General features: G+C 39.7%; 1 protein-coding gene and 1 pseudogene across 1 annotated transcript; both read right to left on the reverse strand.

The window, feature by feature from the left end:
* The window catches only part of LOC138814253 (olfactory receptor 7E24-like), a 57,749-nt pseudogene that overhangs the window by 28,789 nt on the left and 5,650 nt on the right, over positions 1–23,310 (reverse strand).
* LOC138813454 (olfactory receptor 7E24-like) lies at positions 11,018–11,947 on the reverse strand. Its single transcript, XM_070001887.1, has one exon. The coding sequence runs from the start codon at positions 11,945–11,947 to the stop codon at positions 11,018–11,020; it is 930 nt and encodes a 309-aa protein (XP_069857988.1).

Genomic DNA, 23,310 nt, shown 5'->3' on the forward strand with positions numbered 1-23,310 from the left:
TTAGCAAGAGCTACTGCAAGCTCAGTGCTGGGGCTAGCAGAAAGATGTAACCATACATGAGTCTCCATATGCAGATGAAGAACCAAACAGGAGGACATAGTATGATAGTAGGCATGAGGCTGGAAATAGCCAAGTAGCCAAATGGAAGGCAAGAAGGCAGAATGGGTACTTAAAATCAGCTGACCTTGGGGCTAAATACACCATGCTGATCATTAGTCATGTTGTTCCTTGTATCCTAATCTCCAAGGACTTGCTACTCTCAATGGAGACATAGAAATATAACTATGCAAAGGAGGAAATATGCAATATGTAAGTGGGCCTTATTGGTGAATGATGAACATCACTACCCATTATTGGAAGAAGGTTAAAAAAAGTCAAATCAGAGGTATGGTTCACAAATCCTCTCCCATAGACTAGACACTGTGAATTAATGCATTGCATTGTTTCGATGGAAAAGCAGTAATTCAACAAGAAGCAGAAATTACCAGGTTATAAGGTATACATGAAGAATTTATTTGAGTGAGGACAACTTATAGAAGTGTTCAGAGGGAGGGGGGACCAAGATGGCGATGGGGCAGTAGGGAACTGCCACAGTTCTCCCCAACCAAAAATAGAATTCAAGTTCCAAAGCTTAATCTCCCCAAGAGACCGACAACAACAAAAAGATGAACACCCAGAGAAAAACAGGAGAAAAACAGCAGAAAAAAAACAAAAAAGAAAAAGAGAAAAAGAATTTCAGAACAGAGACGCACAAAGACCCCTCCCCCAACTTTTACTGGCCGTGCTGCAGCACGCCAAGCCACAGCCAGCCCAGCACGGGGCTGCCAGAGTCCCAGAGACACATGGGGTTGTCTGCAGATCACCCGCCCAGAAGCTGGTACCAGTATCCATCCGCTGATCATGACAAACAGAGAAACTTCTGAGCTGGGAGCTTGCACAAAGATCCCACTCCCACCCTTCACTCTCTATCCAAGCAGAGAGGTTCCATCCCGCCAAAGCCTCTCAGTCCCATGGTGGGAACCCCAGAACTACACGGGATGCACACAGAACACTCAAGCAGGTGACCTGCAAGGTACTGGTGCTGATCCAGAGAGCGCAAACAGAGACAAACCCCAGCGCTCAGAACCTGCATGGAGGCCCCTCACCCACCCCTCAGGCAGAGGCCAGAGGCCCATCCTGCAGCACGGACCTGAACAGCATCAACCGAGGCAGAGATAGAGGAGAAACCCCAGCACCCAGAACCTGCATGGAGGCTCCTCCCCCACCCCTCGGCCAGAGGGTCGAGGCCCATCCTGGAGCATGACCCAAACAGCATCAACCTAGGCAGAGACAGAGGAGAAACACAAAGAGCGACCACCACCCAGCCCAGCCCACAACCACCTCAACTGAACTCTGATTGCAATGGCAACCAATGACCTACATCACACAGAAACAGCAACAAGCTCCAAGGTGAGTACCCTGCAGGGGACAGTGTATCCTTCAAGGGAGACCAGAGATGGTGGTAATCCCCAGACCCTGACCCAGAACCCATACCCCAACACCTGGTCCACAGGACCACCAAACCTGGGAACTATTCAAGAGCTCTGACAGCCCATGGACCACATACAGCTGGCCAGGCTAGAGCAAGAGCGCCCCTGGAAGGGAGCTTAAATGCCCAAGCAGAGGGGGGAAAAACAGGGAACTGCACCCTCTGGGAATCATGCCTGTGACAGCAAAAGACCCAGGGGGTTTCAGACAAGAGAACCAGAAGCCCAAACCCCACCAGAACTCGACATATATCATAGGCTGGGAATTGGACAACATAGGCCACCAGCACCTGATAATAGTCAGGAGGTCAGGCTGGTAAGGTGACTCAGCAGTAGAGTGCTTGTCTTGGGTGCATGAGGCCCTGGATCTGATTCCTCAGCAGAAAGGGACAGAAGTGGTGCTGTGGCTCAAATGATAGGGTGCCAGCCTTGAGCTCTAGAGCTGAGGGACAGTGCCCAAGCCCAGAGTTCAAGCCCACAACCGGCAAAAATAAATAAATAAATAATAAAAACAAAAACAAAAAAATCAGAAGCCCATAGCAGACTCCAGCAATTGGGAGAGTTCATCCAGCACATCCGGTGTCGCCAAGAGCACCTGTAGGAGAAAACAGGAGCATTCTAGGCTGCTCAACCCTTCTAAAGGCAGGAACTTGGCTCTCTAGAACAGAGAGCCAAGAACCCCATGTGAGTCAGACCAGCTGGAGGTCGGCCCCCAACAGAACCGAGATCTGGTACAGACTCTCTCTACCAGCACAGAAACAGTAACCAAGCAAAGACAGACACCTATTGACCAAAACAAAATTTGAGATTAGTCTCCAATAATCCCTGAATCCCCATGCAAAAATCACAAAGAAAAATTACAAGGTTATCAACACCCAGGATAAGAAGCTATCCCCAAAAGCCAGCAGCCACCCAGGGGAGAGCCCCAGTGGGAGCAAACCACGAATGGAGGACAAAAGCTACTACCAAGAGATGCTGGAGGCAATGAATCAAGAATTAAGGCGAGAAATAGACCAGAAATTGAAAGAACACAGTGTCGAAATATTGAAAGAGATGCAGGATATCAAACAGGAGATACATGGAAAAATAGAGGCAGCACACACCTCACTAAGAGGTGAGAGTAGTACAAAAATAGAGGTAGCACACACCTCACTAAGATGTATGATTAGTGCAAAAATAGAGGCAGTACACATCTCATTAAAAGGTGAGATTAGTACTTTGAGAACCAACATCGAATCCATAAATGAGTCCATTTCCTCCATGCAAAGCACAATGGAAACCATAGTTAACAGAGTGAACAAAATGGAATGTAGAGTGTCAGATACAGAAGACAGAATACACCAACTGGACCAAAAAATGACAGATATGGAAAAATCACTTCAATTATGCCAAAAGGAAATCCAAGAGCAAGCAGATAGTGCCAAGAAATTTAACCTTCATATAATTGGAGTGGACGAAGGTGAGGAATATCAAAGCAAGGGAATGCAACACCTATTCAACAAGATAATCGGTGAAAATTTCCCCATCACAAAAAAAGAACATCTTACCTACATAACAGAAGCATATAGAACATCTAACAAGCAAGATCCCAGGAGAAACACTTCTAGACACATTATAGTAAAAATGAAAGAGCTGAATAATAAGGAAACAATCTTGCATGCAGCAAAAATGAAGAAGTAGATATACTACAACGGGAAAAAATTAGAATCACTGCAGATCTCTCCACACAAACACTGAATACAAGGAAGGCCTGGGAAAGTACCATACGAGCCCTGAGAGCCAATAACTGCCAACCCAGACTGATATACCTGGCAAAGCTAGCATTCACATTCAATGGAGAGCTAAAATTTTTAATAGCAAAGAAAAACTAAATGAATACATAAACATTAAGCCAGTATTACAAAGAATACTAAGAGGGGGAACACAACCTGAAGAAAGCACCCAGGAACAGGGACCCAGACCCAGACAGGCATTAATAGAAGTCTAACTGAGCAAGCACAGGAAGAAAGGAAAGAAGAAAAACTTAAGAAAACAGGGAATGACAGGGACCACAATGCATCTCTCTATACTATCTCTTAATATTAAAGGTCTTAATTTGCCAATCAAAAGAAAAAGAACTGCAGATTGGATCAGAAAACATGACCCATCCATCTGTTGCCTTCAGGAGAACCAACTCTCAGACAAACATACAAACAAACTCAGAGTGAAGGGTTGGAAAAGGATCTATCGATCAAATGCCCCCAGTAAGAAAGCAGGTGTAGCAATCCTGATATCTGACAAAATAAACTTTTCATTAAAATCAATACAAAAAGACAAGGAAGGACACTATATATTAATACAGGGAACAATCCAAGAGGAGGATATTACCATTATCAACTTATATTCCCCAAACATTGGAGCACCCAAATATGTTAAGCAAATACTCTCAAACTTACACAATAAAATAGATCCCAATACGATAATACTAGGAGACTTTAATACCCCACTCTCACGCGACAGGTCTACCAACCAGATGATTGGCAAAGAAACTACTGAATTAAGTGAGGCCATACTTCAAGTGGAACTAACTGACATCTACCGAGTATTTCACCCTAAAACAACACAGTACACATTCTCCTCAGCAGCTCATGGAACTTTCTCCAAAATAGAACATATCATAGTTCATGCGAGGAACTTAAGCAAATACAAGGGGATTGATATAATCCCCTGTATCCTGTCTCACCACAGTGGAATCAAGCTAGTTCTCAATAACAAAACATACCACAGAAATTATTCAAATACATGGAAACTGAACAGCACATTTCTAAGCAACACTTGGGTAATGGAAGAGATTAAAAAAGAAATTAAAAAATTCCTACAACTCAATGAAAATGAAGACACATCACAAAAAAAGTGTGGGAAACAGCAAAAGCAGCCCTGAGGGGCAAATTTATTGCCCTCAGTACCCACATCAAGAAAATAGAGACAGACCAAGTAAATAATCTCATGTTGCAATTAAAACAGCTAGAAAAACATGAAAAAAATGGAACCTAAAGTTACTAGATGGAGCCAGATAACCAAATTAAGAGCAGAGATAAATCAATTAGAAAATCAGAAAACTATAGCCAAAATTAACCAAACAAAAAGCTGGTTCTTTGAAAAAATAAATAAAATTGATGGACCATTGGCAAGATTAATTTAAAAAAAGAAGAGAGGAAACCCATATTAACAGGATTAGGGATGCCACGGGAAAAATCACAACATGTACCCAAGATATCCAAACAATCTTAACGGACTACTTTCAAAAGTTATACTCTCTAAAGGAAGAAAACCTGGCAGAAATGAATGCATTTTTAGAGAAATACAAGTTACCCAAACTGAGCAAAGAAGAAATAAATCAATTAAATAAGCCAATATCCTACAACGAGACACAGGAAGCTATCAAAAGTCTTCCAAAAAACAAAAAACAAAAACAAAAAAACAGGACCAGATGGATTCACAGCAGAATTCTATAAGACCTTTAAAGAAGAACTAATACCCATACTCCTCAAGCTCTTCGGAGAAACAGAGAAGGAGGGAGCTATCCCAAACTCATTCTACGAAGCCAATATCACACTCATCCTCAAATCAGGCAAAGACCCAAACAAAAAAGAGAATTACAGGCCAATTTCCTTGATGAACACAGATGCAAAGATTCTTAACAAGATTCTGGCTAAAAGAATCCAGAAACACATAAAAAATCATACACTATGACCAGGTAGGCTTCATCTCAGAGATGCAGGGATGGTTTAACATACTTAAGTCAATAAATGTAATCCAACACATCAACAGAGCCAAGGTCAAGAATCACATGATTATCTCTGCAGCTGCAGAAAAGGCCTTTGATAAAATTCAACATTCATTCATACTAAAAGCTCTGGAGAAAATAGGAATAGAAGGAACATATCTTAAAACAATAAAAGCCATTATGAGAGACCAATAGCCAATATTATACTTAATGGGGAAAAGCTACAACAAATTCTCCTAAAATCAGGAACAAGGCAAGGATGCCCACTGTCTCCACTCCTCTTCAATATAGTCCTGGAACCCTTAGCCAGGGAAATAAGGCAAGAAAAAGACATTAAAGAGATCTGCATAGGGATAGAAGTTAAACTATCCCTTTTTGCAGACAACATGATACTATACCTTCACAATCCCAAAAACTCCATCCCCAAACTCTTAGAAATCATAAATCACTTTGGCAAAGTAGCAGGATACAAAATCAACCCATAAAAATCAGTTGTCTTCCTGTACACTGACAATGTACAAGCAGAGAGGGAAATAAAGGAAGCAACCCTATTCACAATAACCTCCAAAAAAATAGAATATATAGGAATTAACCTTACCAAAGATGTAAAAAAAACTAGTTAATAAAAACTATAAAAAATTAAAGAAATTACAGAAGATACTAGGAAATGGAAAGACCTTCCATGCTCTTGGATAGGCAGACAATATAGTGAAAATGGAAATACTACCAAAATTAATATACAAATTCAATGCAATTCCTATAAAAATCCCAATGATTTACATCTCTGAAATACAGAAAACAGTCCAAAAATTCATATGGAACAACATAAGATCTAGAATAGCCAAAACAATTCTAGAGAATAAAGACAACATGGTAGGGATATCTATGCCGAACTTCAAACTCTACTATAGAGCCATAATAACACAGACAGCATGGTACTGGCACAAAAACAGACCCGAAGACCAGTGGAATGGAATAGAAGATCCAGAAATAAATCCACATGCCTACAGTCAGCTGATATTTGATAAAGGATCCAAAGACATACAATGGAAGAAACACAGCCTCTTCAACCACTGGTGCTGGGAAAACTGGGTGGCCACATGCAGAAGACTAAAAGTGGACCCCAGCCTATCACCATGCATCAACATCAACTCAAGATGGATTAAAGACCTTAACATTAAACCTGAATCTCTGAAACTATTGCAGGACAGAGTAGGAGAGACCCTTGAACTTATAGGCACAGGAAGGAGCTTCCTGAACAGAGTCCCAGGGTCACAACAAATTGGAAGGAGACTCGACAAATGTGACTACCTTAAAATGAAAAGTTCCTGCACAGCTAAAGCTATAGTAACCAAGCTAGAAAGACAACCAAGTAATTGGGAAAAAATATTTACCAGCAGTATATCAGACAAGGGGTTAATATCCAGTATATATAGGGAACTCAAGAAACTAATCCCACCCAAACCTAACAAACCAATTACTAAATGGGCAAGGGAACTAAAGGAGACTTCTCAGATGAAGAGAAAAAATGGCAAAGAAACACATGAGGAAATGTTCATCATCCCTGGTTATGAAGGAAATGCAAATAAAAACAACCCTGAAATACCAACTTACCCCAGTCAGAATGTGGGACATTCTGACTCAAGTCAGCCAACGACAAATGCTGGAGGGGATGTGGAGAAAGAGGAACCCTATTACACTGCTGGTGGGAATGTACACTTATATAACCACTTTGGAAAGCAGTCTGGAGGGTCCTCAAAAAGCTAAATATTGACCTCCCTTATGACCCAGTCATACCACTTCTAGGCATCTATCCTGAGCAACAGGAACCAGGATACAAGGACACATGCACCTCCATGTTTATTGCAGCACTGTTCACAATAGCCAGGATATGGAAACAACCCAGATGTCCCACCACAGATGAATGGATCCAAAAACTGTGGTATCTATACACAATGGAATATTATGCAGCCATTAGAAATGACAAAATAATGGCATTTGCAGGAAAATGGATAGAGCTAGAAGAAATCATGTTGTGCGAGGTAAGCCAAGAGCAAAGAGACAAACGGTACATGGTCTTCCTGATAAGTGGATGCTAAATCCAAAATGTTAGGTGATATGACAAAATTAACAGGACTTAAGAAACAAAGAACTTCCACTCATCTGGTCGAACCACTACTAAATATCCTCATGCTGCTGATCACATGTATGGCATATATGTGTACACTGGAGGGGAACCAGTAAGACGATACAGAACTAGAGGAAATCAGGGAAAAACATATAACAGCAGGACCCATCAGCTGCACTGGACATTGACCAAAATGAACTAAGCAACTCAATGGCAGTGATGGGAGGGAGGGAACAAGTGGGAAAGAGGGAACAGGTGATGCTATGCAAAACAAAAGAAATGTATATATCACCCAATGTGGAAGAAATAACTGTATGGCAAAGCTCAGAGAACTCATAAATGTTATAGACCGTGATAGACAATTTGCTCCAGGAAAGTTAGAATGTGTTTGTGACTTTAACTGAGCATCACTATCCCACAATACTGTGAAATTTGGGAAATTATGTAACCACTCAATCACAATAAAAAAATTGGAAAAAAGGAAATTATTCTATGAAGGAAAGTTGAGCAAATTCATTCATTATATTCAATGTATGTTATATTCAAACTGAATTGCCTAACTTTAGGGAAAAGCATTGATCAAGACACATTGTACTCATATTCTGATATATGTAACCTCTTTGTACAACTACTTAATATTTTTAAACAGGGACAAAATACCAGACTAAATGTAACTCAATGTTAACTGCATAACCTTAAGCACAGCAACTAAACACATTATAAAACAGAAAGATAGCCCTAGTTCATGAATTGCCTGAACAAATATTGAGAGGGAAAACAAAAAAAGTGTTCAGAGAAAAAAAATCACCTGTCTAGTTGCTAGGGCCTGGACTGCTCATTGGTGTTTTTTCCTGTCTAATCCATGACTGCTCTAGGATCTGATTATAAGAAGACAGGAATGCAGACATAGTAATTTTTCATGTGTTTGTGTGTGTGTGTGTGTGTGTGTGTGTGTGTGTGTGTGTGTGTGTGTGTGTGTGTGTGTGTGAGAGAGAGAGAGAGAGAGAGAGAGAGAGAGAGAGAGAGAGTGTGCATGTGTGTGGCCAGTCCTGGGGCTTGAACTCAGAAACCGGTTGCTGTCTCTGAGCTTAGTGCTCTGTCACTTGAGCCACAGCTCCATTTCTGGCTTTTTTGCATAATTAAGTGGAGATAAAAATCTCCACATAAGCCAGGTGTCAGTCGATCACACTTGTAATCCTAGCTACTCAGGAGGCTAAGATCTGAGGATCATGGTTCAAAGCCAGCCCAAGATCAAATACAGGTGAACCCATTGCAACAATGAGATGTACAAGTTGTGATACGGAAAACGAACTTTAAAACTTTGGGGGGGGGGGGAGGATGGAATGGAAAGGGGAAACAAAGGAGGAAGCTACAATGCTTGGTAGGAAATGTAATTAGCTTGCCCATGTAATTGTAACCCCTCTGCACAATATTTTCACACACACAAAAAAAGCCAGCCCAGGCAGGAAATTCCATGAGATTCTTATCTCCAATAAACCACTAGAAAACCAGAAGTGGCACTGTGCTGAAGTGGTAGAGGCTAGTCTTGAGTTGAAGAGCTGAGGGACAGCGCCCAAGCCCAGAGTTCAAGCCCCATGACAGACAAAAAAAAATGTCTACATAGAGCTCCCCTATAATCCAACAATCCCACTTTTGGGCATTTACCCAAATGATCACAAACAAGACCATACTAAAGCTACCAACAAAACCATGTTTATTGCAGCATTATTTACCATAGCTAAGATATGGAACCAACCCCGATGCCCCTCAGTAGATGAATGGATCAAGAAAATGTGGTATATATACACAATGGAATTCCATGCCTCCATCAGAAAGAATGACATTGCCCTATTTGTTAGGAAATGGAAAGACTTGGAAAAAATTGTAGTAAGTGAAGTAAGCCAGGCCCAAAGAAACATAGGTCCTATGGTTTCCCTTATTTGCAATAACTAGTATATGACTGAGACAAGCAGAAAAAGTCAGATAAGATGATGTTAGCCAAGATGAACCCCAAGAAAAGGACTCAAATGTTTTTTTTCTTTCTTGCTATTGTTTCTAACATATTTATGAGGTGATGATTTTTTTTGTTGCTTTGTATGTCCCTCCCCCACAGTATAACCCCTGTTTTGACTGTATTTGATGTTGGTATAATTTGTGGAGTGGAAGGGAAAAAAAATTGTTTAAATAGGGATACAGGTGGACCCATTGCAACAAGATGCTATGTCAGAAAACAATTTACAACTTTGGCACGGAGTGAAGGGGAGTGTATTTGTGGAGATGGGAGGGCAGAGATGGTAGGGGAAAAACAAAGGAGTGTATTCGTGGAGATGGGAGGGCAGAGATGGTAGGGGAAAAACAAAGGAGGAAGCAACAATGCTTGATAAGAAATGTACTTATTACCTTGCTCATGTAATTGTAACCCCACTGTATGATATTTTCACAATAAAAAAACTTATTAAAAAGAGAACATGAAAGTGTAAAAGTTTGGGCAAATATGATCAATTTTAATTTTATTTATATTTAGAAATATCTCAATAAAGTACCTTATTTTGTAGTATCCATATGAGCTCAAAAATAGTTTTTAAAATGAATAATAAGTTCAGAATCTTTAAATACACTTGTTTTCTTGCCAAAAATAACCTAATTAAATTCAGAGTATTTGATGTTGGATTACATCATGTGAAAGCTTCCAGGATGCTAGCTAGCAATACGAATGCCAGTGACATTCAATCTCTGAATATCTACATTCATAGATTTGGTGGATGCCCAAAATTTATGTAAAATAGACAAGGACAGTGCAGAGGGTTGAGACAGGGGTGAACATAATTAATATAAGCAGCTGTGAAGTTCTTAGTGATTCTTGGTTAATTAATGATAAACATACATTACAGGAACTCTCTGTTCCAACAGACAGTGGTTTTGAACCACGTAGTTCCTTTACATTACATTCCAAGTGTCTGTATGCTTTTTTTTTTTTATCATGATAACACAATGTCTGAGATGAATAATCTAGGAGGCAGAAAGGCTCATTTTAGGTCCTGTTTCAGTCAGCAATTCCTTGGCCCAGGTGCTTTGGTGATTAGAAGAGACAAGGGACCATGTTCTATTTTGAGGTCACTCTACCAATGGCCCAAGTCCCTTACACAAGGCTCCCCACCACCCTAAACATTCTACCACCACCTCCAATAGCACTTGTAGGTGGTAAACCAAATCTTGAACCTATAATGCTTTTAAGAACATTCTTTTTTTTTCTACATTTTAATTGTGAAAATACTGTACAGAGGGGTTACAATTACATGAGCAAGATAATGAGTACATTTTTTATCAAGCATTGTAGACTCCTCCTTTGTTTCCCCTTCCCATCCCATCCTCCCAACAATAGGGGTGGGACTGTCCTCTTCACTGACGTACCATGAACACAGGACCCTTTGTAGCATTGATCCAAAGTAATAGCAGTGCAAGATGAAAGTCCATGTGAGAAACCACAAGGAAATAAAAAGGGTAAGAATTAACAAAAGCCATGATGTCGGTTTTCTAGATGTTATTTGACAGTCTTTCTTAACCCACACACCAGAACACTCAGCCTTGGTATGGATGTTAGGTTGTTATTCTAAGACGTTTCCTGAGTGCCCTCTTGATATCCCTGTTCCTTAAACTGTAGACAAAAGGGTTCAGCATAGGAGTGACCATGGTATACATCACTGTGGCCACCATCACCTTTGTGGTATCATATGAAATGATGGAGCTAAAATATTCCCCCATGCCTGTACCATAAAATAAGCACACCACTGAGAGGTGAGACCCACAAGTAGAGAATGCTTTATATTTCCCACTTGTGGATGGAACTCTCAGAGTGGTAGAAACAATTCGAACATAAGAATAAAGGATGCCTGAAACCGGAACACCCCCAAAGATTGCTCCAATAAGATAGATAAATATACTAATGGTAGAACTATAATCACAGGCAAGCTTAAGGAGTTGAGGTGGGTCACAGAAGAAGTGAGAAATTTCTACATCTTTGCAGAAGGTAAGTTGTGACACCATCACACTGTGTGTCAGGGAGTCCAAAAGACCCATGAACAATGACAGTAGGATCAACAAACCACACAGATGGTGGTTCATGATGGTTGGATAGTGTAAAGGGTGACAGATGGCCACCAAACGATCATAGGCCATCACTGCAAGCAGCTGACTGTCCAAACCTCCAAACAAGGCAAAAAAGAACACCTGGGTTAGGCAGCCAGCATAGCTGATGGATTTGCTGTGTGTCTGCATGTTCACCAGCATCTTGGGGACAATGGTGGAGATGAAGCAGATGTCATCTAAGGAGAGGATGGAGAGGAAGAAGTACATGGGGGTGTGGAGGTGAGGGTCAGAGCTGACAGCCAGGATGATGAGCAGATTTCCGAGCAAGGCAACCATGTACATGGACAGAAGTAAGCCAGACAAGAAAGGCTGCAGTGCTGTATCCTCAGAGAGACCTTGGAGGTGGAATTCCAAGACACCTGTTAGATTCCTTGGCTCCATCTAGCACAATTACCTTTCAGAAAAATGAAGAGAGCCTGAAAGAAAGGAAAAAGCATGGATAATAGAAACCCATTACTCTATGATGTGAGTTGAAGCAATTCATAAATGAAGTTCTCATGTTTGAGGGTCGCACATGTTTAGCATTGTTCCTCAGTTATGGCAATGGACTTCACATTAGTAGTCTCCCCAAATCACTTTCAGCTGTTCCTACATAATTCTAGTTTGGAAAATGTGGAATTCTTATGTCTTCCTCTAAGGTAAGCTTCTACAACTGCAAGAGTAATTAGAGATCTTAAAAATATGTATCATTTCCAGAGTAATTGAACAAGCTTAAATTCCCACCAACACTGTAATAGAGTTCCCTTTTGACTACATCCATGCTGGCATCGGTTATTGCTAGTTTTTTTTGATAATGGCCATTCTAACTGGAGTGAGGTGGTATTTCAGTGTTGTTTTGATTTGCATTTCCTTTATGGCCAGAGATGTTGAACATTTCTTCATGTTTCCATTGGCCACTTATATTAGGATGTTGTTTGATGTACATCTGGTAAAAATCTTTTCCTGTTTTGTGATCTTTTTGTTTAGTATGTTAGCTATGTCCTTTACTATGAAGAAACACTTTTAAATTTGATGAAATTCCATTTGTCTAATCTTTCTTTGATTTATTGTGACTCTAGATCTTAGAAAGATTTGACCAGCAATTCCATTCCAAGGCATTTATCCAATAGAGCACAAACAGGGCCACACTAAAGCTTTCAGCACAAGTGTATTCACTGCATCATTAATTACCATAGCCAAAATATGTAATCAGCCCAGATGCCCCTCAATGGATGCATACATCAAGAAAATGTAGTGTATATATACAATAGAATTCTGCTCATCCATCAGAAAGAATGATATTGTATCACTCATAAGGAAATGGAAAGACTTGGAAAGAAATTGTATAAAGCAAAGTAAGTCAGACTCAGAGAAACATAGGTTGCATGGTGTGCCTCATTTGTGGTAGCTAGAATGTGTGTTTAGATCTACAAGTAAACACACCAGGTGTTAAACAAGGGGGTTACAAATGAATTAACTGACATATAGACTCTATGGATAGTGCAAATAGTATAATTCTTTAAAAAGTCTAAGTCAAAGCCCAAAAAACTAAGTACCAGAAAATGGGAACTTCCTGAGGGGAGGGTGGGGCTAAGAGGGAGGGGTAGACAAATGAAAGAGGGGAAGGGGGAAAAGGAAGGCAAGAAGTTATTGAGAATTGAGAAATATAAGGGAGGGGGTGGGTGGAAGGAGGGCAGAGATGTTGAAGTGATGACACAGATCATTATATACATAAACTGCTTTGTTAAATGGCAAAAATTCAATACAAAACCTAAAAATTAAGCAAAGTGAGGGAAGGGGTGGGTTGAGATGAGTAGGTGAGAATGTTGAAAGGGGTAACATTGATCAAGATGTAAACTTATTCATAAATTGCTTTGTTGAATAGCAGCTCCTTTGTAAAACTACTTAAGGATAATAAAAATATTTTTAAAGTATGTATCAACAAAAGCTCCTCAAAACACCATTCTCTAGACCCATAAACACAAGAGTATTCTCCCTCTCCCTTAAATGGAACAGACAGAATACTTTTCATTTTAAAAAATATTCCAATTAACAAATGTTACTGAGTGGTCCATTTATTTATTTTTATTCAAAATGCAGTTCTATAAATGGTCTGATGGACTATCTATGAGCACCTTTTTCTTTTCTTTCTGTTTGTGATGAGGCTTTAACTCATGCCCTAGTGCTGTCCCTGAGCTTTTTTGCTCAGGGGTAGCACTCTACCATTTTGAACCACATCTCCACTTCAAATGTTTGAGTGGTTAATTGGAGATAAGTGTATCATGGGTTCCTTTTGGCCTGGGATTCAATTCGCAATCCTCAGGTCTCAGCCTACTGAATATAAGATTATAGGTGTGAGACCCTAGAGGCTGGCTAAGAACAAATTTCAAGGATTGTATCATAGGGTTTCTGCCTAGCAGGTGCTAGGTTCAAATCCCAGTTTGCCCTGAATTCAAATCCCTATACCATAAAATTTTTTTTAAAAAAATCTCAATTTTGTGTGTGCTGGCCCTGGAACTTGAACTCAGGGCCTGGGTGCTGTCTCTGAGCTTTTTCACTCAAGGATAGTGTTCTACCACTTGAGCAACAGCTCCACTTCTGGTAGTTTAGGGAAGCTAAAAGTCTCACATACTTTTCTTCCCAGGCTGGCTTTGAAAGATGAGCCTTGGATCTCAGCCTCCTGAGTAACCAGGATTATATGTTTGAGCCACTGAAACCTGGTTTTTGATCATATTGAATAAGTGGGATTGTTTGGAGAATAAGCTAAAATTGGTATATCCATATAACTAATATATTTAGCAATAAACAGAATGAGCTACTTATATAAACTTTATCAATTAAGCTCTAAATAATTATAGAATGTGGGTGCTGGTGGCTCATGCCTGTAATTCTAGCTATTCAGGAGGCTGAGAGCTGAGAATCATGATTCAAAGCCAGCATCGGCAGGAAAATCCATGAAACTCTTGTCTCTAATTAACTACCAGAAAACTGGAAGTGTAGCTGTGACTCAAAGTGATAGAGTGCTAGCCTTGAGCAAAAAAAAAAAATGCTCAGGGACAGTGCCCAGGCTCCAAGCTCAAGCCTCCTGACCAACAAAAAAGTAATAAGAATAATAATTATAGAGCATCAAGAAAACTAGAAAAGAACAAATAATTATTTTTTAGAATCTCAATCATAAAAAATCCTAAACAATGTAAATTAGTCCACTGTAAAATAATTGGCCAATTAATGACTGGTAAACTGGGGAAATAATGTATATAAAAATGGCACAAGAGAAAAAAAATGTGGGTAATGCATAGACACACTATTGGAAGGAACTATTTATTGCCCTAGTATGAGTGATTACTGTGGAAGACTGACATGGTAGGTGAGAACAGACCTATGAATCAAGAATCCTGAAGTCCTCAGCAGAAAGAGAATATAAGCATCATGAGATTCTGAGATGACATTTTTCATATTGTGGCTCTCCCATCTAGCTGTCCATCCCAATAGTCCTGCTTCTCTGAATGAGGAGGAATTGGGTTCCTAACAGTCCCTCCATCATTACCATGGATCCTGGCACTCACAGGGCTGAGATCAGCTCTCCACTGGGGCAATCCAGAAGTTCAGATCCCCTGTTCTCTCCCGTCGTGAATGTTGAGGGATTGAAACTTTGTTCTCAGGACTTGCCAGAAATCAGAGTCAGAGGTGAACATCTTGATGAAATGACGACTTTGGAAGAAAAGACTACACATATAGAGCTCATTGTTCTAGAATGAACAACCTATAAAACTCAAGGGCATGAATCAATTATCAGTACTTGGCATAGCCTTGAGAGACCAATACACAGGACTCACAATTAGCCTAATTTGTCTATTCTTTCCCTCTCTTAAGGCTTGCCAATACTAATGAAATGGGGGGAAAGAGAGAAAGCATAGAGCCCAGGCTCACCCTGATCTGAGAAAGCTGGCTTGGAAATTTTTGCATCTGATTTCCAATTTTAATTATCCTCAAAGAAATTGTGAGGGTAGACAATGGCTCACACTTGTTATCCTAGCTACTCAGAAGGCTGAGATCTGAAGATCATGTTTCAAAACCAGCCTCGGCAGGAAAGTCTGTGAGACTTTTTTCTCCAATTAACCACCAAAGATCTGGAAGTGGATCTGTGACTCAAGTGGTAGAGTGCTAGCCTGGAGCAAAAAAGCTCAGGGACAGCACCTAGGCTCTGAGTTCAAACTCCAGGATAGGTACAAAAAACATTTGCAGACTGTTTCTAATTTTATTTTATGGTTTTGATAATTGTAAGCCTGTTGTATGTACCCACCATATACTTGAGGGAAAACTGAATTTTCTAACACAAGAATCTGATACAAGGCTGGAAGCAGAGGGAAATTGTAGCTCTGAGCACTGGTGTAACATGCGTGAGGCCTCAGCTTAATGGGATATTAATTTTATTCTCTCAATGAAGATTTATGTCTCTAAAAGGATGTTTATACATTCCTTTCTTTGGAGTTTTCTCAGAAATTTACAGTGTTTTGTTTGTCTTGCTTATTTAACTTTCAAGACCAAGTCATATTTTCCCTTTATAATTTGGTATATATGGTATATACAAGAAAACTACTAATAACAGAAATTAAAGGCCTAAGTGAAGAGGCGTTTCCTATTTGTGAGTTGAAATAGTGTTAAGATATCTACAAGATATTTAATGTCATCTCTGTAAAAGTTCATATAAAACCATAAGAGATCCTGAATAACTAATAAAAATATGAATAAAACTGCAAAGATCACATCTCCTGATGCCAAATTATGTTGCAAAGTTACAATATTCAAAAGCATGGTACTTGCATAAAAGAAAGACACATAATTTTGAGCCAGGCGCCGGTGGCTCATGCCTATAATCCTAGCTACTCAGAAGGCTGAGATCTGAGGATCTCGGATCAAAGCCAGCCCGGGCAGGAAAGTTCGTGAGACTCTTATCTCCAATAAACCACTAGAAAACCGGAAGTGGCGCTGTAGCTTAAGTGATAGAGCGCTCACCTTGAGCTGAAGAGCTGAGGGACAGTGCCCAGGCCCAGAGTTCAAGCCCCACAAACAAAAAAAAAGAAAAAAAGAAAAGAAAAAGAAAGACACATGATTTTGAGATCAACTACAACCACATATTATTGAAAGCTACTGATCATTAGGGAATTGGGAAAGGGAAGAGAAAGAGAATCTGTTGGCAACTAGTAGGTAGGGGATGGGATAACAGGAGTAAAAGAGGATAATGGATATAATAAAAAATGATTGTCAGCATGAATGAAAATGGAGCAATGAAATCTGCTGAAATCAGGGTTGGGAGAAATTGGGAGAACGATGAAAGATGTATTATACTCATACACTGATTTATTAGATTGAAATCCCTTTGGAAAACTACTTATATAAAAATTAAGATAAAGAGATATGTCAAAATTGTACTGAGCAATAAGATGAGGAGTCAGAGAAAGTATAAGAGGAAGGATTGATAGGAATACATTATATACATGCATGGAAATGTCACCTTCCCCCCTAACTACTCCCACTCTTGTATGATATGACTAAAAAGAAATGCAATAAAAGAGCAGATTACAGGGCTCAGAAATAGATGAATGAATATAAAATCAACTAATCTTTGACAAGGACATGTACAGGAAAAAAAGAGCCTCCTCAGTGACTGGAATGGTTGTGTATACCTGTCACTCAACAGGAGTTTAAGAGAGTCATAAATTTCAGCCATCTGGTGTGACATATTTAAGACCATCTCAAAAAAGAAAAACTGGTATTAGAAACCTTGAATATCCACATGAAGAATGAAATTGAACCTTATGCAAACAGTAATTCAAAATGGGTTAAATGTAAGGCCTACAAAACTAAAAATTCTAGAAGAACAAAAATATCTTTATTTATTTGTTTTGGTGCCAATACTGGGGCTTTAACTTGAGATTTCATGTGCTCACCTGGCTTTTACACTCAAGTCTGTGCTCTACCTCTTGAGCCACAGTTCCACTTCCAGCTTCTTGCTGGTTAATTGGGAAATAAGAATAAGGATTTATCTGCCTGCTCTGACTTTGAACCATGATCCTTTGATCTCAGCCTCTTGACCAGCTAGAATTACAGTCATGAGCCATCAGTGTCCACACCCTGATGCGCTTTAGTAACCGCTTTAGTAACCGCACAAAAATAGCTAAGAAAATACATCTTAAGTGTCTTTACCACCCCCTTTCTTGCCTCCCTAAATTATATCATAATGAATATGTTCATTTGATTGACAAGTTCATGATGTATTTAGATTTTTCACATTAGATTCCTTGCATATATGCAATCTTTGTCAGTTTTGCAAAATGAAAGCTAAGCAATTACTGATTTTTACATACTTATTTAGAACTTGCTAATCCATGGTATGATATAAGGCAGCAAAGCAGGGTGTTATCTAAGACTGTAATGGTTGAGAAGTTTTGCTGGGAGAGGAAATACTTGCAAGCTCATTCATTCACATGGATGCATCCATGAGGATTCAGGTTCTCATTGGCTATTGGCCAGAGGCCTTCCTAAGTCCTTTACTATATGGGCTTCTTGGTGAAGATCTCCATGACAACCATTTTCAACTGGTAAGAGCAGACAAGCAACATAAAAACAGAGTAGACATTGAAAAAAAAAAAAGCAGGGAACTGGTGATTCATGCCTATAATCCTAGCTACTCAAGAGGCTGAGATCTGTGGATTGCTGTTTGAAGCCAGCTGGGCAGAAAGGTTCATGAGACTCTTATCTCCATTAAACTACTCAGAAAAAACCAGAAGTGGTGCTGTGGCTCAAGAGGTAGAGCACTAGCCTTGAGCAAAAAGAAGCTCAGGGGCAATGCCCAAACCCTGAGTTCAAGCCCCAGGACCAGCAAAAAAACAAAATAATAATATCATTTTGAACCTAAATCTCAAGATTGACACCTCAATTTTGACACACTGAATTGTCTTGAACAAGTCACCAGCTCAACGAGATGGGGCTGGACAGTGATTTACATATGGGAGGTAAGGGTAAACGCAGGATTATGAAAACAATAAGAAAATCTGCATGTTACCAATGTTTTCCTTTAACAGGACATTTGACTCTACGCCAATTAGATTTTTAGAGATGGCACAGCCCACAATCCATCTATCATGCCACCATGCTCTAGTAACAAGAGCCTAAAGAAGAATTGAGAATGAGGTAAACTGCTGAAGATGGAGGCATTTCTGCAGATTCTATCTAACTGTCCAAGGCCATGAAGGCAGAAAGCCAACATGGCTTCTCTTCCATAACTGCTGTCTTTTCACTGACATTGAATCTAGTTGGAACCATTTGGTGTCCAAATTCAACACGTCTCCAATGGTTTCTTCTCTTTTGATCATATGCAAAAACCTCACCTTGTGGCAGGATGTATTTTCTCTTTCTTTTTTTTTCAGGGTGGGGGGCAGTCCTGGGGTTTGAGCTCAGGGCCTGAGCACTATCCCTGTGCTTTTTCTTTTTTTAAATTTTTTTGTTGTCAAGGTGATATACAGAAGAGTTAGTTTTATAAATGAGGTAATAAGTACATTTTTGTCACACTTGTTACCCCTTCCCTCATTTTTCTCCCACTTGCATTGCCCCTCCCCCCACTAAGTTGTACAGATCATTTCCAACATATTGTCTTGTGAATATCGCTATTGCATTACCTCCCTCTTGTCTTTTGTCTCACCATTCTGTTGTTCCCCTTCCCTAATTTAAATAAATATATATATCATACCAGGGTACCAAAATCAAATACAGTGCCAACAGGGGATATTCCATAAGGGGAATAGCATACAAAAGAAACAAGAAATCACATAATACTTTAAAAACAACAAGGAAGAAAAACCTCTTGTGTACATGTCTTAGAATTCATTTTGCTTAGCATCATCATATGTGATCAGATATACATAGCTATTGAGCTATTCTGCTCATCTGCTAAGATTATCCTAAATGTATTTATTTATTCCCTTATTTGTAGGTCCCCCATGGGATCTACGTTTCTTTGGGTCTGGCTCACTTCGCTTAGTATCATTTTTTCCAAGTCTTTCCATTTCCTTACAAATAGAGCAGTGTCATTCTTTCTGATGGAAGCATACAATTCCATATATATATATATATATATATATATATATATATATATATATGTGTATATATATATATATACCATATTTTCTTTTTTAAATGTTTTTATTGCAAAAATAGTGTACAGAGGGTTACAGTTACATGAGTAAGGTAATGAATACATTTCCTATCAAGCATTGTTACCTCCTCCTTTGTTTTTCCCCTACTATTCCTTTCCTCCCCACCTCCCCAACTTCCCCTCCAAGTTGTAAAGTTCATTTTCAACATAAATATATACACTATATTTTCTTGATCCATACAATAGGCAAGGGCCTCATATCTAAAATATACTTTGAACTCAAAAAATTAAATCCCCCAACAAATCCTCAAAGAAACACCTGGGTCAAAGACTTAAAGAGAAACTTCTCTGAAGAAGAAATAAGAATAGTCAATAGACACATGAAGAAATGTTCAGCAACTCTGGCCATAAAAGAAATGCAAATCAGGCTGGGAAGTGGCTCAGTGGTAGAGTGCTTGCCTCACATGCATGAGGCCTTGGGTTTGATTCCTCAGCACCACATAAACAAAAAAAAAAGCCAGAAGTGCCACTGTGGCTCTAGTGGTAGAGTGCTACTCTTGAGCTGAAGAGCTGAGGGACAGTGTCCAAGCCCAAAAGCAAATCAAAACAACATTGAGATTCTACCTCACCCCAGTTATAATGGCTACTATCAAATCTAGTAACATGCTGGAGGTGATATGGCCAAAAGGGAACACTACTGCACTGTTAGTGGGAGTGTAAACTTGTTCAGCCACTTTGGAAAGTAGTATGGAGGTTCTTTAGAAGACTAAATATAATTTTCCTATGACCCAGCAATACCACTTCTGGGCATTTACCCAAATGACCACAAACAAGGCCATACTAAAGCTACCAGCACAGCTATGTTTATCACAGCATTACTCACCATAGCTAAGATATAGAATCAACCCAATTTGCTCAAGGCGAGCACTCTACCAATTGAGCCACAGTGCCACTTCTGGCTTTTTTATGTGGTACTGAGGGAATCTAACCCAGGGCTTCATGCATGCTAGGTAAGCATTCTACCACTAAGCTACATTCCCAGCCCCAGGATGTATTTTCTTTGGCTTACGTAGTATCCATTGTTCCTGAAGTGGTAAATAGAGTTGCATATCATTTAATGGCAGAGATGCACTTGTACAAATGTGTTGTCTGTCAGTTTCATCATTATATAATTATCCTGGTATGTTGACACTTGGATGGCCACAATGTCATCAGCAGTGTAATCTTGTGGGACCACTGTCATAGAGGTGGCACAATTACTGACCAAAGTTTGCTCTATGACACATGACTAAAGTGTGCTTTTGGCCCCATGAATTTACACACCTGTAATCCTAGCTACTCAGAGACTTAGATATGGAGAAATGTGGTGGAAGCTCCAATGACCACCAAAAAGCTGGTAGTGGAAATGTGGCTCAAGTGATACCGTGCTATTCTTGAGTGATGCTGAGGGGCAGCACTCGGAGTTCAAGACCCAGTCTTAGCACACCACACACACATACACATACACATCATGAACGTGAAATCACTTTACAATATATATGTATATGGGATCAGAGACTATAGTCATTTCTCAAGATAAGTGTATGAAAAAGATATATTTGTATACATCTACTAATACTAATAATACACATTTAACAATCAAAATTCACATAAATAAAACATGTTTAATGTATCTTTACACATTTTTATAAAATGAGTCCTTGAGCTTCTGCTGACTTTTGCTCATGTAAAAGTAAGTGCCTTTGGAAGAAACAGGAAGAATGACCAACTTTTCACACTTTCAGTCAGGAGTTTCCATTGAGAAAAATTCTGTTTCCCCTTTCTCCTGTGGTGGTTTGGATCTGAAATGTTCTCTCAAAGATAATTTACAGAAAGTCTCAGTCCCTAATGAAATGCTCAGAGGTGGGGCTTTGAGGAAATGATTGGATGATGAGATCTTTCCCTCCTCAGTGGATTAATCCACTGATAGATTACTTTGGATGTACTATTAGAGGTGGTAGAAACTGTAAATGGTGATGCCTGATTGGAGGAAGCAAGGTGGTAGGAGACATGCCTCTGAAAGGTATTTTGTCCCTGCCTCTTCCTCTCTGCTTCCTAGTCATAAGGGGAACATCTTCGCTCCAACACATGATCCAAGCCATCATAATCTAACTCCCCACAGGCTAAAAGCCATCAATCCAGACTACCATGGACTGAAACCTCTTAAAACCATGAACTTTAATACATATTTCTTCCTGTAAGTTGCTTCTCTCAGGAACCCTCAAAGGATGATGAAAAATAACACAGATACCTTTATTATGAAAGAACACTCAAGTTCTACCTTTTATTCTTTGAGTAAATGCTGACAATTCTCTTGGAGAAAAAAATACAATCTACTCATATCATTACACTTAAAGAAAAACAATCATGTGTATTTCTTCTCTGGATTTCTTCAGAGATCTCTTTAGGCTAAGCAAGAATTAACTAGTCTTCATCCTTAGACTTGTCACAAAACTGGAGATGGGGTAAGATGCTTCTGAAGGGAAATTCAGTACTCTGGAGGCAGTAACCAGGAGGAGAATTTCTTGGTGAAGAAAAAGCCCAGTTGAAACTGGGACATGTAGCTATGGGTAAAGTCCCAGTGGGGATTCACTGCATGACAGAGATTATTACCCTGATCCCCAGGGGGAAACTCCAGAAATAATCAAAATAGTGATTTATTTAATAAGAAGTAAGAGGATCGAACCCCAAATGAATGCCTCTAGCATTGTTCACAAAGTGCTGTAGAAGAGGTAAGGGCAAATGGTGAAGTCAGAGAGATGGGGGAGGATGATAGAAGGGATGACATTGATCAAGATGCTTTGTACTCATAAACTGGTATGTTAAATTGAAACCCCTGTGTACAACTACTTAAATAAAAGATTAAATAAATAAATAATTTTGGCCTAGTACAGAAGGTTCACACCTGTAACCTTAGCTACTTAGGAGGCTGAGATCTGAGGACCGCAGTTTGAAGCCAACCTGGTCAGGACAGTCTGTAAGACTCTTCAATTAAGCATTTTAAGCCAGAAATGGAGCTATGGCTCAAGTGGTAGCATGCCAGCCTTGAGCATAAAAGCTCAGAGACAGCACCCGAGCCCTAAGTTGAAACTCCAGGACTGGCAAAAAAATTTTTTTTTAATTTAAAGGCTTTTACTTATACAGTTGTGTGGTGAGTAGGCTAGGATCTAGAGGGAGGAAATGTACATTGGAATCAAACAATATGTTCACATTCTGGACAGGACAATTCAAGCCCTACCCACTATGCCTAATCCCCCTCATCTCCTTCTTCCTGTTTTTTGGCCTGCCCTCATATCCATCTCTGCACTGAACAAATCCTTCAGAAGAGCCGAGACAGACATTTCCTTATCTACAGAGCCTTTCCCCAAGCCTAACATAACTCTGAGATGGGTACTTCTATAAAGAGGGAGTGCTGTGATGTCTTGCTTTCCTGTGAAGATGGAAAGATCTAGAAGAAAAGAAGAGACACCATTTGAGAAGATGCTTCATGTGGTGTCCATGGTGAGGGGGTACAGAGAGAGGAAAAAGGAGTAAGAAGGGAGAGAGAGGACAGAGGAGAGAGGAGAAAGGA

Source organism: Dipodomys merriami, unplaced genomic scaffold (assembly GCF_024711535.1).
Source record: "Dipodomys merriami isolate MVZ:Mamm:240054 unplaced genomic scaffold, mDipMer1.0.p SCAF_6, whole genome shotgun sequence".
NCBI lineage: Eukaryota > Metazoa > Chordata > Mammalia > Rodentia > Heteromyidae > Dipodomys > Dipodomys merriami.